General features: G+C 42.7%; 1 protein-coding gene across 1 annotated transcript in view; it reads right to left on the bottom strand.

The window, feature by feature from the left end:
• Positions 1–13,777, bottom strand: part of LOC109923298 (F-box only protein 41-like) — a 100,755-nt gene that overhangs the window by 20,051 nt on the left and 66,927 nt on the right. The window contains exon 9 of the mRNA XM_048599487.1: positions 13,588–13,740. Coding sequence (XP_048455444.1) covers positions 13,588–13,740 — 153 coding nt within the window. The remainder of the gene's footprint in view (positions 1–13,587; positions 13,741–13,777) is intronic.

The following is a 13,777-nucleotide window of genomic DNA, read 5'->3' as shown; positions in this document are numbered from 1 at the left end:
GCAAATATAAAAATTTTAGATTTCTTATCTGCTTCTTCCTTCATTTAATGCTGTGCTACCTTCAAATGTTGTCTAGCTAATTCACCTACTCTGTTTAATCTTTCTCTCTCCTCAGATCCACAATCCAACTGTGAGATTTCAGACTTCAGACCTATCAGCTTTTCCTTAATCAATTTTAAAAGCCCTCTTACTTCGTGCCCGAATATCAATTCAATTGGAGTAAACTGAGTCAATTCATTTGGAGCATGCCTAATGGCAAACAATATAAACGGGATACCTTTGTCCCAGGTTTGGGTAAACCTGGCAATAAGCCCTCAACATGGTCTGTAGGGTCTGATGCCACTTTTTCAATGCTCCCTGGGATTCAGGATGGTATGCACTTGATTGAAAGTGTTGGATGTCCAGAGTGTCCATGACCACCTTAAATAGTTTGGCAGTAAAATTGGACCCTTGGTCTGATTGAATCTCCCTGGTAGTACGTAACGAGTAAAGGAAGCAATCAATTCCTCCACAACCTTTTTTGCCTTCACATTCCGTAATGGAATTGCCTCCTGAAATCTGGTAGACACATCCAATACAGTTTGCAAATACCGGTTTCCACTTTTGGTTTTAGGGAGGGGACCTACACAATCAGTCTCAACCACCTGAAAGGTTCTTCAAATGCGGGAATTGATATCAAAGGTGCTGGTTTTATTACTGCTTGAGGCTTTCCTACGATTTGACACATATGACTGGTATGGCAAAATTCAACCACATCCTAATGTAATCCGGGCCAATAGAAATGCTTTGTATCTTAGACTGAGTCTTCCTCACTGCTAGAGGACTTCCTACAGGTAATTCATGTGCTACCCGCAATACCCACGGGATAAGTGATGGCCCAGTGGTATTATCACTAGATTATTAATTCAGGAAACTCAGCTCATGTTCGGGGTTCGAATCCCACAACAGCAGATTGTGGAATTTGAATTCAATAAAAAAGTCGAATTTAAAATCGACTGATCACCATGAAATCATTGCCGATTGTCAGAAAAACCCGTCTGGTTCACTAATGTCCTTCAGGGAAGGAAAATCTGCCATCCTCACCTGATCTGGCCTACATGTGACTCCAGACCCGCAGCAATGTGGTTGACTCTCAAATGCCCTCTGAAATAGCCTAGAAAGCCATTCAGTTGTACCAATCGCTCCAAAGTCTCAAAGAAATGAAACTGGACGGATCTTGATGACCCTGTAACGTCCTCCTCACTAACGTCTGGGGGTTAGTGCCAAAATTGGGAGAGATGTCCCACAGACTGGTTAAGCAACAGCCTAACATAGTCATACTCACAGAATCATACCTTACAGACAATGTCCCAGACACCAACATCACCATCCCTGGATATGTCCTGTCCCACCGGCAGGACAGACCCAGCAGAGGTGGTGGCACAGTGGTATACAATTGGGAGCGAGTTGCTCTGGGATTCCTCAACATTGACTCCAGACCCCATGAAGGCTCATGGCTTCAGGTTAAACATGGACAAGGAAACCTCCTACTGATTACCACACACTGTCCTCCCTCAACTGATGAATCAGTATTCCTCAACGTTGAACAACACTTACAGGAAGCACTGAAGATGGTAAGGGCACAAAATGTACTCTGGGTGGGGGATTTCAATACCCACAACAAAGTGTACAAGATGATGAGATGCATAGATAGAGTGGATAGCCAGAGACATTTTCTAAGGGCGGAAATGACTATTACGAGGGGGCATAATTTTAAGGTGATTGGAGGAAGGTACAGGGGAGATGTCAGAGGTAGGTTCTTCACACAGAGAGTGGTGGGCATGTGGAATGGGCTGCTGGCAGTGGTGGCGGAGTCAGATACCTTAGAGACTTTTAAGCGAGGCGAGGAATAGGGAGAGAGAGCAGTTGAACACGTGGCTACAGGGATGGTGCAGGAGGGAGGGATTCAGATACTTGGACAATTGGGGCTCATTCTGGGGTAGGTGGGACCTCTATAAACGGGATGGTCTACACCTGAACCAGAGGGGTACCAATATCCTGGGGGGGAAATTTGCTAATGCTCTTCGGGAGGGTTTAATCTAATTCAGCAGGGGGATGGGAACCTGAATTATAGCTCCAGTGTACAGGAGGTTGAGAGTAGTGAGGTCATGAAGAAGGTTTCAAGGTCGCAGGAGTGTACCGGCAGGTAGGAAGGTGGTTTGAAGTGTGTCTACTTCAATGCCAGGAGCATCCGGAATAAGGTGGGTGAACTTGCAGCATGGGTTGGTACCTGGGACTTCGATGTTGTGGCCATTTCGGAGACGTGGATAGAGCAGGGACAGGAAAGGTTGTTGCAGGTTCCGGGGTTTAGATGTTTCAGTAAGATCAGGGAAGGTGGTAAAAGAGGGGGAGGTATGGCACTGTTAGTCAAGAATAGTATTACGGTGGCAGAAAGGACGTTTGATGAGGACTCGTCTAATGAGGTAGTATGGGCTGAGGTTAGAAACAGGAAAGGAGGTCACCCTGTTGGGAGTTTTCTATAGGCCTCCGTAAAGTTCCAGAGATGTAGACGAAAAGATTGCAAAGATGATTCTGGATAGGAGCGAAAGTAACAGGGTAGTTGTTATGGGGGACTTTAACTTTCCAAATATTGACTGGAAACGCTACAGTTCAAGTACTTTAGATGGGTCAGTTTTTGTCCAATGTGTGCAGGAGGGTTTCCTGACACAGTATGTAGATAGGCCAACAAGAGGCGAGGCCACATTGGATTTGGTACTGGGTAATGAACCAGGCCAGGTGTGAGATTTGGAGGTAGGTGAGCACTTTGGTGATAGTGACCACAATTCGGTTAAGTTTACTTTAGCGATGGAAAGGGATAGGTATATACCGCAGGGCAAGAGTTATAGCTGGGAGAAAGGCAATTATGAGGCGATTAGGCATGATTTAGGATGCATAGGATGGAGAAGGAAACTGCAGGGGCTGGGCACAATTGAAATGTGGAGCTTGTTCAAGGAACAGCTACTGCGTGTCCTTGAGAAGTATGTACCTGTCAGGCAGGGAGGAAGTGGTCGAGCGAGGGAACCGTGGTTTACTAAAGAAGTTGAATCTCTTGTCAAGAGGAAGAAGGAGGCTTATGTAGAGATGAGGTGTGAAGGCTCAGTTAGGGCGCTTGAGAGTTACAAGTTAGCCAGGAAGGACCTAAAGAGAGATCTAAGAAGAGCCAGGAGGGGACAGAGGAATTTTTAGCAGGTCGGATCAAGGAAAACCCTAAAGCTTTCTATAGGTATGTCAGGAATAAAAGGATGACTAGTGCAAGATTAGGGCCAGTCAAGGACAGTAGTGGGAAGTTGTGCGTGGAATCCGAAGAGATAGGAGAGGCGCTAAATGAATATTTTTCGTCAGTATTCACACAGGAAAAAGACAATGTTGTCGAGGAGAATACTGAGATACAGGCTATTAGACTAGACGGGATTGAGGTTCATAAGGAGGAGGTGTTAGCAATTCTGGGAGGTGTGACAATAGATAAGTCCCCTGGGCCGGATGGGATTTATCCTAGGATTCTCTGGGAAGCTAGAGAGGAATTTGCAGAGCCTTTGGCTTTGATCTTTACGTCGTCATTGTCTACAGGAATAGTGCCAGAAGACTGGAGACTAGCAAATGTTGTCCCCTTGTTCAAGAAAGGGAGGAGAGACAACTCTGGTAATTATAGACCAGTGAGCCTTACTTCGGTTGTGGGTAAAGTGTTGGAAAGGATTATAAGAGATAGGATTTATAATCATCTAGAAAGGAATAATTTGATTAGGGATAGTCAACATGGTTTTGTGAAGGGTAGGTCATGCCTCACAAACCTTATTGAGTTCTTTGAGAAGGTGACCAAACAGGTGGATGAGGGTAAAGCGGTTGATGTGGCGTATATGGATTTCAGTAAAGTGTTTGATAAGGTTCCCCATGGTAGGCTATTGCAGAAAATAGGGAGGCATGGGATTGAGGGTGATTTAGCGGTTTGGATCAGAAATTGGCTAGCTGTAAGAAGACAGAGGGTGGTGGTTGTTGGGAAATGTTCATCCTGGAGTTCAGTTACTCGTGGTGTACCTCAAGGATCTGTTTTGGGGCCACTGCTGTTTGTCATTTTTATAAATGACCTGGTTGAGGGCGTAGAAGGATGGGTTAGTAAATTTGCGGATGGCACTAAAGTCGGTGGAGTTGTGGATAGTGCGGAAGGATGTTGCAGGTTACAGAGGGACATAGATATGCTGCAGAGCTGGGCTGAGAGGTGGCAAATGGAGTTTAATGCGGAAAAGTGTGAGGTGATTCACTTTGGAAGGAGTAACAGGAATACAGAGGACTGGGCTAATGGTAAGATTCTTGGTAGTGTGGATGAGCAGAGAGATCTCGGTGTCCATGTGCATAGATCACTGAAAGTTGCCACCCAGGTTGATAGGGTTGTTAAGAAGGCGTACGGTGTGTTAGGTTTTATTGGTAGAGGGATTGAGTTTCAGAGCCATGAGGTCATGTTGCAGCTGTACAAAACTCTGGTGCGGCCGCACTTGGAGTATTGCGTACAGTTCTGGTCACCGCATTATAGGAAGGATGTGGAAGCATTGGAAAGGGTGCAGAGGAGATTTACCAGGATGTTGCCTGGTATGGACGGAAGGTCTTATGAAGAAAGGCTGAGGGACTTGAGGCTGTTTTCATTGGAGAGAAGAAGGTTAAGAGGTGGCTTAATAGAGACACACAAGATGATCAGAGAATTAGATAGAGTGGACAGTGGGAGCCTTTTTCCTCGGATGGTGATGGCTAGCACGAGGGAACATAGCTTTAAATTGAGGGATGATAGATATAGGACAGATGTCAGAGGTAGGTTCTTTACTCAGAGAGTAGTAAGGGCGTGGAATGCCCTGCCTGCAAAAGTAATAGACTTGCCATCTTTCAGGGCATTTAAATGGTCATTGGATAAACATATGGATGATAATGGAATAGTTTCGGTTAGATGGGCTTCAGATTGGTTTCACAGGTCGGCGCAACATCGAGGGCCGAAGGGCCTGTACTGCGCTGTAATGTTCTATGTTCTATGTTCTTGGATAGGCACATGGAGGATAGTAAAATGTAGGGTATGCAGGGTAGTTTGATCTTAGGAGGATAATAGGTCGGCACAATGTCATGGTCCGAAGGGCCTGTACTGTGCTGTACTGTTCTATGTTCTCTGTTCTAAGAGTGGCTCGACAGCAGTACTACTGATCGAGCTGGTCGGGTCCTCTAGGACATAGCTGCTAGACTGGGTCTGTGGCAGGTGGTGAGGGAATCAGCAGGAGAGAAGAACGTACTTGACCTCATCCTTACTAATCTGTCAGCTGCATCTGTCTATGAAAGTATCAGTTAGAGTGACCATCGCACAATCTTGTGGAGACGAAATTGAGAATAACTTCCATTGTGTTGTGTGGCACTATCACCATGCTAAATGGGACAGACTTCACACAGATCTAGCAACTCAAGATTGGACATCCATGAGGCAATATGGGCCATCATCAGCAGCAAAATTGTACTCCAGCACAATCTGTAACCTCATGGCCTGGCATATCACCCACTCAACCATTACCATTACTGTCACTTCCCCAGTCTTGATTAGATTTTCCAACCTGATCTTACAAGGAAAATGCTAAAACTCTTTCCATTTATTCCACAGATTATCACTCTCTTGGGCTACATTGCATAAGGAGTACAAATACTTTCATCTCTTTACTATGAGAGACTCCTTAGCTCCCGTATCTCTCAATATTTTAATTTCTTTACCTTCTCCCCAGTTCTTGTCCCCAGTAAACCTTACCCACAGAGGTGAAGTCTTTTGTTGAGATTGGGCACCATCTCTCGATCCAGCTTGTGACTAGGCTCCTCGACTTCTCTTGGGATTTCCTTCACTACATCAACTAATCCCACTGGTTTTCCATCTTTTACCATATCCTTTTTCCCAGTGCCCTTCTTAAACTACTGGCACGGTGATTTTGTGGCCGCCTCCATTACAGTAAAACACCTCAGGCCTTTCACCTCTTTTTCACACTCTATTTATTCAAATGTGGTAAACTATTCCCAGTATGATCTACATTTTGTTTTTGATTGAAGGATCTCCATTTTTCCCAATTTCTATCGCTCACGAAAAGATATTGCTGTTGGAAGCTCCAAGTCGATTTATGCACCAATGCGTATTCATCTGCCATCTCGGCAGCTCTTCTCGCTGTTTGAACTTTCAGAGGATGAAGTATTCAGCCTTCCAACAGACACAACAGGGAGTGAGGTTGTTTATAAAGAAATGCGGTCGATGGAGCGTAATTGTGGACACAGAAATGGTTTGAGGTGTGTATACTTCAATGCGAGAAGTATCAGAAATAAGGCAGATGAACTTAGAGCATGGGTCGGTATTTGGAACTGCGACGTTGTGGCCATTACAGAAACTTGGGTAACTCAGGGAGAGGAATGGTTGTTGGAAGTTCCAGGATTTAGATGCTTCAAAAGAAATAGGGAGAGTGGAATAAGAGGCGGGGGAGTGGCATTGCTAGTCAGGGCTAGTATAGCAGCTACTGAAAGGCAGTTCAAGAATGAATATGTCTACAGAGTCAGTTTGGGTTGAGGTCCAGAACGAGAAAGGAGTAGTCACTTTGTTGGGGGTTTTTTACAGACCCCCTAATAGTTGCAGAGAAGAAGCGTGGATTGGGAGGCAGATACTGGAAAGATGCAGAAGTCACAGGGCTGTAGTCATGGATGACTTTAACTTTCCAAATATTGATTGGAAACTTTTTAGTTGTAATAGTTTAGATGGAGTGGATTTTGACCAGTGCGTTCAGGAAGGATTCCTGACACAGTATGTAGATAGACCAACACCAGGAGAGGCCACTTTGGATTTGGTGCTTGGCAATGAACCAGGCCAAGTGTTAGACCAGTTGGTAGGAGAGCATTTTGGTGGTAGCGATCATAACTCTGTTAGTTTTACAATAGTCATGGAAAAGGATAGATACATACAGCAGGGTAAGGTTTATAACTGGGGGAAGGGTAATTACAATTCTGTTAGGCAAGAACTGGGTAACAGAAATTGGGAACAGATGCTGTCAGGGAAGAGTACGATTGAAATGTGGAGATTGTTTAAGCAATGCATACTGCGTGTGCTCGATATGTTTGTCCCTAGCAGGCAGGGAAGATGCAGTCGAGTGAAGGAGCCTTGGTTCTCAAGAGAGGTCGAACGACTAGTTAAGAAGAAGGATGCTTATGTAAGGTTTAGGAAACAAGGAACGGAAAAGGCTCTAGAGGGATACAAGTTATCCAGGAAGGAGCTGAAGAAAGAGCTTAGGAGAGCTATAAGGGGGCATGAGAAAACCTTGGCAGATAGGATCAAGGAAAGCTCCGAGGCTTTTTACACATACGTGAGGAATAAGAGAATGACCAGAGAAAGGGTAGGGCCGATCAAGGATTGTAAAGGGAATTTGTGCACGGAGCCTAAAGAGATAGGAGAGGTCCTTAATGAATATTTTTCTTCAGTATTCACAACTGAGAGGGACCTAGTTATAGAGGAGGACAGTGTGAAACAGGCTGGTAGGCTCGAGGAGGTTGATGTTAGTAAGGAAGATGTGCTAGGAATTCTGAGGAAGTTGAAGATAGATAAGTCCCCCAGGCCTGATTGGATTTATCCAAGGATTCTATGGGAAGCAAGGGAAGAGATCGTAGGGCCTTTGGTGATGATCTTTTCGTCCTCACTGTCCATGGGTATGGTGCCGGAAGACTGGAGAGAGGCAAACATCGCTCCCTTGTTCAAAAAAGGGAATAGGGATAACCATGGAAATTACAAGCCAGTTAGTCTTACATCAGTGGTGGGCAAATTATTGGAAAGGGCTCTGAGAGATAGGATTTACGATCACTTGGAAAGGCACAGTTTGATTCGTGATAGTGAGCATGGATTTGTGAGGGGTAGATCATGCCTCACAACCTGGTTGAATTCTTTGAAGAGGTGACCAAACACGGAGATGAAGGTAGAGCAGTGGATGTGGTATACATGGATTGAAGTAAGGCGTTTGATAAGGTTCCCCATGGTAGGCTCAGGCAGAAGGTAAGGAGGCATGGTATAGAGGTAAATGTGGCAGATTGGATTCAGAATTGGCTGACTCTGAGAAGACGAAGGGTGGTAGTGGACGAAAAATATTCAACATGGTGCTCAGTTACAAGTGGTGTACTGCAAGGATCTGTCATGGGTCCTCTTCTATTTGTGATTTTTGTCAATGATTTGGATGAATACGGGGTTAATGGAAAGATTCTTGGCAGTGTGGAGGAGCAGAGGGATCTTGGGGTTCATGTCCACAGTTCCCTGAAAGCTGCCATCCAGGTGGATAGAGTTGTTAAGAAGGCGTATAGTGTGTTAGCTTTCATTAATAGAGGGATCGAGTTCAAGAGTCATGAAGTTATGCTCTAGCTATCTAAAAGCCTGGTTCGGCCACATCTGGAGTACTGTGTCCAGTTCTGGTCGCCTCATTCCAGGAAAGATGTGGAGGCGTTGGAAAAGGTGCAAGAGGAGATTTACCAGGATGTTGCCTGGAATGGAGGGAAGGTCTTACGAGGAAAGGTTGAGAGAGCTAGGGCTTTTCTCTTTAGAACGACGAAGGATGAGAGGTGACTTGATAGAGTTGTACAAAATGATCAGAGGTATAGATAGAGTGGACAACCAGAGACTTTTTCCTAGGGTGGAGGTAGCTATTATGAGGGGGCATAGTTTTAAAGTGAGTGGAGACGTCAGAGGTAGGTTCTTTACTCAGAGAGTGGTAGGGGCGTGGAATGCATTGCCAGAGAGGGTAGTGGAGTCAGCCTCATTAGGGGCATTTAAGCGGCATTTAAGTGGTTATTAGATAGGCATATGGATGATAGTATAAGGTCGGGGTGGAGGTTAGGTAGACGTTCGGATTCGGGTAAAAGTTCGGCAAAACATCGTGGGCCGAAGGGCCTGTACTGTGCTGTACTGTTCTATGTTCTATTTCTATGCTTCTGGTACCAATTTGTAGGCACTCAAAATAGCCTGTTTCACTCCTTCATAGTCTCCTGACACCTCCTCTGACAGCGCTGCAAACACTTCACTAGCCCTGCCTACCAACCTTGTCTGAAGTAAAATACCCACGCAGTCTATGGCCAATTCAATTGCCTCACCAATTTCTCAAAGGAAATAAAAAAGGCTTCTACATCTTTTTCATTGAAGGTTGGTAATGTTTGGACATATTTGTACATATCCCTACTTAGCTATTGGCTACAATGAGTTTGGTCATCCTCACTTCTATCTCGTACTTTTCCTTCTGCTATTTGAAGTCTTTTTGCTTCTCGTTCCAACTTAATCTTTTCCAACGCAAACATTTTTTTTGTTTTTCCTCTGCTTGTAACTGTAGAGTTCTCGAGTCAAACAGAAAGGAAACAGACCCTTCAGTCCAGCCTGTCCATGCTAAACTAAACCAGATCCACCTGTCTGCTCTTGGTCCATATCCTTCCAAACCTTTATTATTCATGTACTTATCCAAATGGCTTTTAAATGTTGTAATCTCATCCTCAGTCCTGTGTTGACTTCCCCCTCCTCATAGTTGAACCCTTATCTGCTATGTAATTGAAACTGTTTCAATTCTCATTCATTCACTAACTCCAATTATCTTGTTTGCAATTTAATTTTTTCTAGCACCCCTGCACTGTCCTGTTTCTCTGGTATACCTAAATGCTTCAGTAAATCCTTTACAATTTCAGCTTTCCTCTTGTTCCTCGTTAAACCGAATTCTAGCCTGTTTGCTAATTCTGAAGATATATCCTTCCTCTGTTTTTCTAAATTTTCTTGGCAAATTTGGGAAGCATCTTCAAATCCCAGAACATCTTTAACAGTGTTAAGAGCCATTTCCCTCACTTTTTATTTCACCAACCACAAGTAACTGAAATTAAACAGATTTTTCTCACCTAAGTTTTATTTAAAGATCTGGGACACTAATCCTCAAGCCTGTTTAAATCTGTCCAAATCCCATACACGAACCAGCCAGATCCGGGACTTGAGGCCCTAAACTGTTAGGTAGGGGAGATCAAACCCCTCTGATAATTAAAGTCAAAACACAAGCCCCAAGTTGTTACAGTGGGAGTGGAGGTCCTCTTCCAATAATTAAACCCAAAACACCCAGAGAAGCTTGCCTCACCTCGCCTAACCTATTAAACTGTTACAGAGAAGGGGAGGTTAAATGAAAGAAAATCCTTGATATTCATTTTATAAGTAATACTTTATTTATTTAACCCTTACGGTGAACAAACTAACAGAATTACTAACAAACTGAACAATTCCCCCTTAAATACTATTTCTTACCTGAACCAAATTCTACTGGTACGCTATTCCAATAAACTCAAAGCTCACTTATATAAACCCAAGTAATAAGAAAATAAAGTAAAACTTTGTCTCTCAAAGTCTACAAGTCTTTCTTCTGCTGTTCTCAATTCAAAAACGCCTTTCTTCCCCTGATCCGGCTGTCAGGGATGTTTTCTCTGTGAAGTCTTCTGTGAGGACCCTTAGCTCGAAGTGCTGTGGCACCTTTTATGGATAGATGGTGCTTTCTTACAGAACTTAGCAATTTCTTGTGAGAGCTGGATGCTTATTTCTCAGATGGTGGTTTGCTCTCACACCGATTCTCAAAAATCCCTCCTTATATACCTTGGATGACATATCAATTTTCTTACAACAGCATTGGTCTGAGGTTGTCAAAACTATCAGATTTAAATTCAATTGGCTTTCAATCGCTAAGTGTTTGGTTTAAATTAACTGGCTGATTCCAGCTAGTTGCCGAAATATCAAAACAAGCCGAAGGTTTTCAATCACACAGCCAATTGATATATGTTTCAATTTCAGAATTGGTTGTACATCATCAGCTACATACAGGCATTTTTTTTCCCTGTATAAATCTCTAAGCTTAAACAAGCACTTTACCTCTTAAAGGGATCATGCACTCTTCCCCCCCTGTCATTTTTACAAACAAATTCTAGCTTCCTGCCTTCCAAATTCACAAGCACTCTACACAACTTCATAACATACCATCAAAAGTTTGCCTTACGCCAATTAAAAACTTTAACTTTTATGGAAGGCCCATCCTTTATCATAACCACTTTGAAACTAATAGAATTATGATTGCTAGACCCAAAGTGTTACCCGACTTTTACCTCAGTCACCTGTCCTGCCTTATTGCCCAAAGGAAGGTCTGGTTTTGCTCCGTTTCTAGTAGGAGCACCTACATACTGATTAAGAAAATTTTTTTGAGCACATTCGACAAATTCTTCACCATCCAAATCTTTAACACTATGTTAGTTCCAGACAATGTTTTGAAAATTAAAATCCTCCATTATTATAACCTTATTATGCTTACATATATCCGAGATCTCCCAAGATATTTGTTACTCAATTTCTCTTACTACTGGGGGACCTATAGTACAATTCCATCAAAGCGGCCTTTCTTTTCTTATTTGTAATTTCTACCCATATATTTTCAGTGGACAATTTTTCAGAAATATCTTCCCTAGTTACAGCAGTGACGTATTCCTTAATCAAAAATGCTACCCCCCTCCTTTCTTGCCTCCTTTTCTACCCTTCCAAAGAATCTATAACCTGGATCATTGAGCTGCCAGTCTTGCACCTCTCAGCCAAGTTTCTGTGATAGCTAATGACATCGCAATCCCATGTTCCTAAACATGCCCTGAGTTCATCAGCCTTACCCTTGCGTTGAAATAAATGCAATTTAGTTCTTCAGAGTTACTACATAATTTGACTCTTTCTTGTCTTTCCTTTTTAATTAACGTGCTCTCCTCACATTCAGAACCTACCCCATCAATCCTTCCATTTACACTAAATAAAAACAGAAAGAACTGCGGATGCTGTAAATCAGGAACAAAAACAAAGTTGCTGTAAAAGCTCAGCAGGTCTGGCAGCTTCTGTGAAGAAAAAATCAGAGTTAACATTTAACATAACTAATTTCTGAGAAAGGGTCACCAGACCCGAAGCGTTAACTGATTTTTTCTTCACAGATGCTGCCAGACCTGCTGAGCTTTTCCAGCAACTTTGTTTTTGTTCTTCCATTTACACTGTTACTTAGAATTCCTCCACTTGCCTTTTCTACCAGTATAAAGCCTCCCTTAAAGGAATGACTAAACCTTCCTGCCAAGATATTGGTCCCTTTCCAGTTTAAGTTAGACCCTCTTTTTTTGAACAGATCTTTTCTATTCCAAAAGACATTCCAATTGTCCAAGAACCTGAATGCCTGAACAATATACCAGCTCTTCAGTCATTGATTTATCTCCTTTAACTTTTTGTTCCTTCCCTCGTTTTGAGTTTGGCACTGGGAGTAAACCAGAAATTACTACTTTTAAGGTTTAATTTTTTAATCTTCTACCTAACCTCTTAAATTCATTCTGTGCTGCTTTAATCTTTTCCCTAAAAATGGCATTCCTACCAACGTGTACATTAATTTCTGGCTTCTCAATCTCACCTTTAACAATATGCGTGAAACGTTTAGAAACATCCTTAATCCTAGCACCAGGAAAGCAACAAACCATCTTAAATTTATGCTCACTGACACAGAATCGCCTGTCTGTGTCCCCGATAACAATAATTCTATAAAATCTTATCAAACACTGCCTAACATAAGGTCCATATATACAATATCTACCGCCCTGTGCTCAATCATCATTTCCTCAAAAAACTCAATCACAACCTTTCCCATATAAAGTCATGCTGCCTATCCTTATTAAATCCTATCCCTAATAAATCTAAGTGTGAGTAAATCCTGTCTCTCTTAATCTTCTCCAATAATTTCCCTACCACTGACGTAAGGCTCACTGGCCTGTAATTTCCCAGATTATCCTTGTTGCCCTTTTTAAAAAATGAACAACAGTGGCTGTTCTCCAGTCCTCTGTGTCCTCTCCCGTGACTAATGAGGATACAAGGATTTTATATAAGGCCCCAGCAATTTCCTCACTTGCCTCCCTCAGCTTAGTGGGATAGATCCCATCAGGTCCTGGGGACTTGTCTACCTCAATGTTTTTCAAAACAGCCAACTGCTCCTCATTTTCAAACCAGCTTTAGCAAATGAGTCTTGATGTTTTCCTTGGTGCAGACTGCTTGAAGCAGACAGCTCAGCTCAAGACATTACACCAGATTTTGTCTATACAATGCAGATGGTTCAGAAGCTTTTGGAAATGTGATTGTGTGATCAGCTATGGCCATTTTATGATTCTGGCAAGTTTGTTTTTAAAGGAAACAGAATTTACAGAAAATATCAGTTTTCTTGAAGATTTATCTGGCTTTTTAACCTTTCCTGTCTTCCAGCTGATCACTTTGTTCTTCCCCTCACAACACTTTTCCTGCTTCTACACTTGCTCAAAACCAGTTACAACTTTGCTATTCATCAGTTCTTATGATAGGTCATTGATGTGAAAGTTTAACTGTGCTTCTCTCTTTGAATGCAATTCCAGACATGTTGAATATTTTCAGCATCACATTGCTCTATTTAGGAATGGCATTGCAATTGTTTCTGACTGCAGCTCAAAGAAGTTGCACAAATAAATTACCATTTTACTAACCTGTAAGTTACTGCTTGTAGTGCACGGCAGTAACAGCTTGCCAACCAAAGAGAACGATCAGTCAGGATGTTTGGACAATGGGATACCTTCAAAATTAGAAGATTGCTGCCAGCAGCCTTCAGCAGGGATTCCAGTCCAGTCTCCAGACAACCACTGCCGTAACAAAATTAAATATGTGTTCATTTATTTA

This window comes from Rhincodon typus, chromosome 1 (genome assembly GCF_021869965.1).
Source record: "Rhincodon typus isolate 14 chromosome 1, sRhiTyp1.1, whole genome shotgun sequence".
Taxonomy (NCBI): Eukaryota; Metazoa; Chordata; class Chondrichthyes; order Orectolobiformes; family Rhincodontidae; genus Rhincodon; species Rhincodon typus.
The sequence above is the reverse complement of the archived record's forward strand: the minus strand, read 5'-3'. Positions and strand labels throughout refer to the sequence as shown.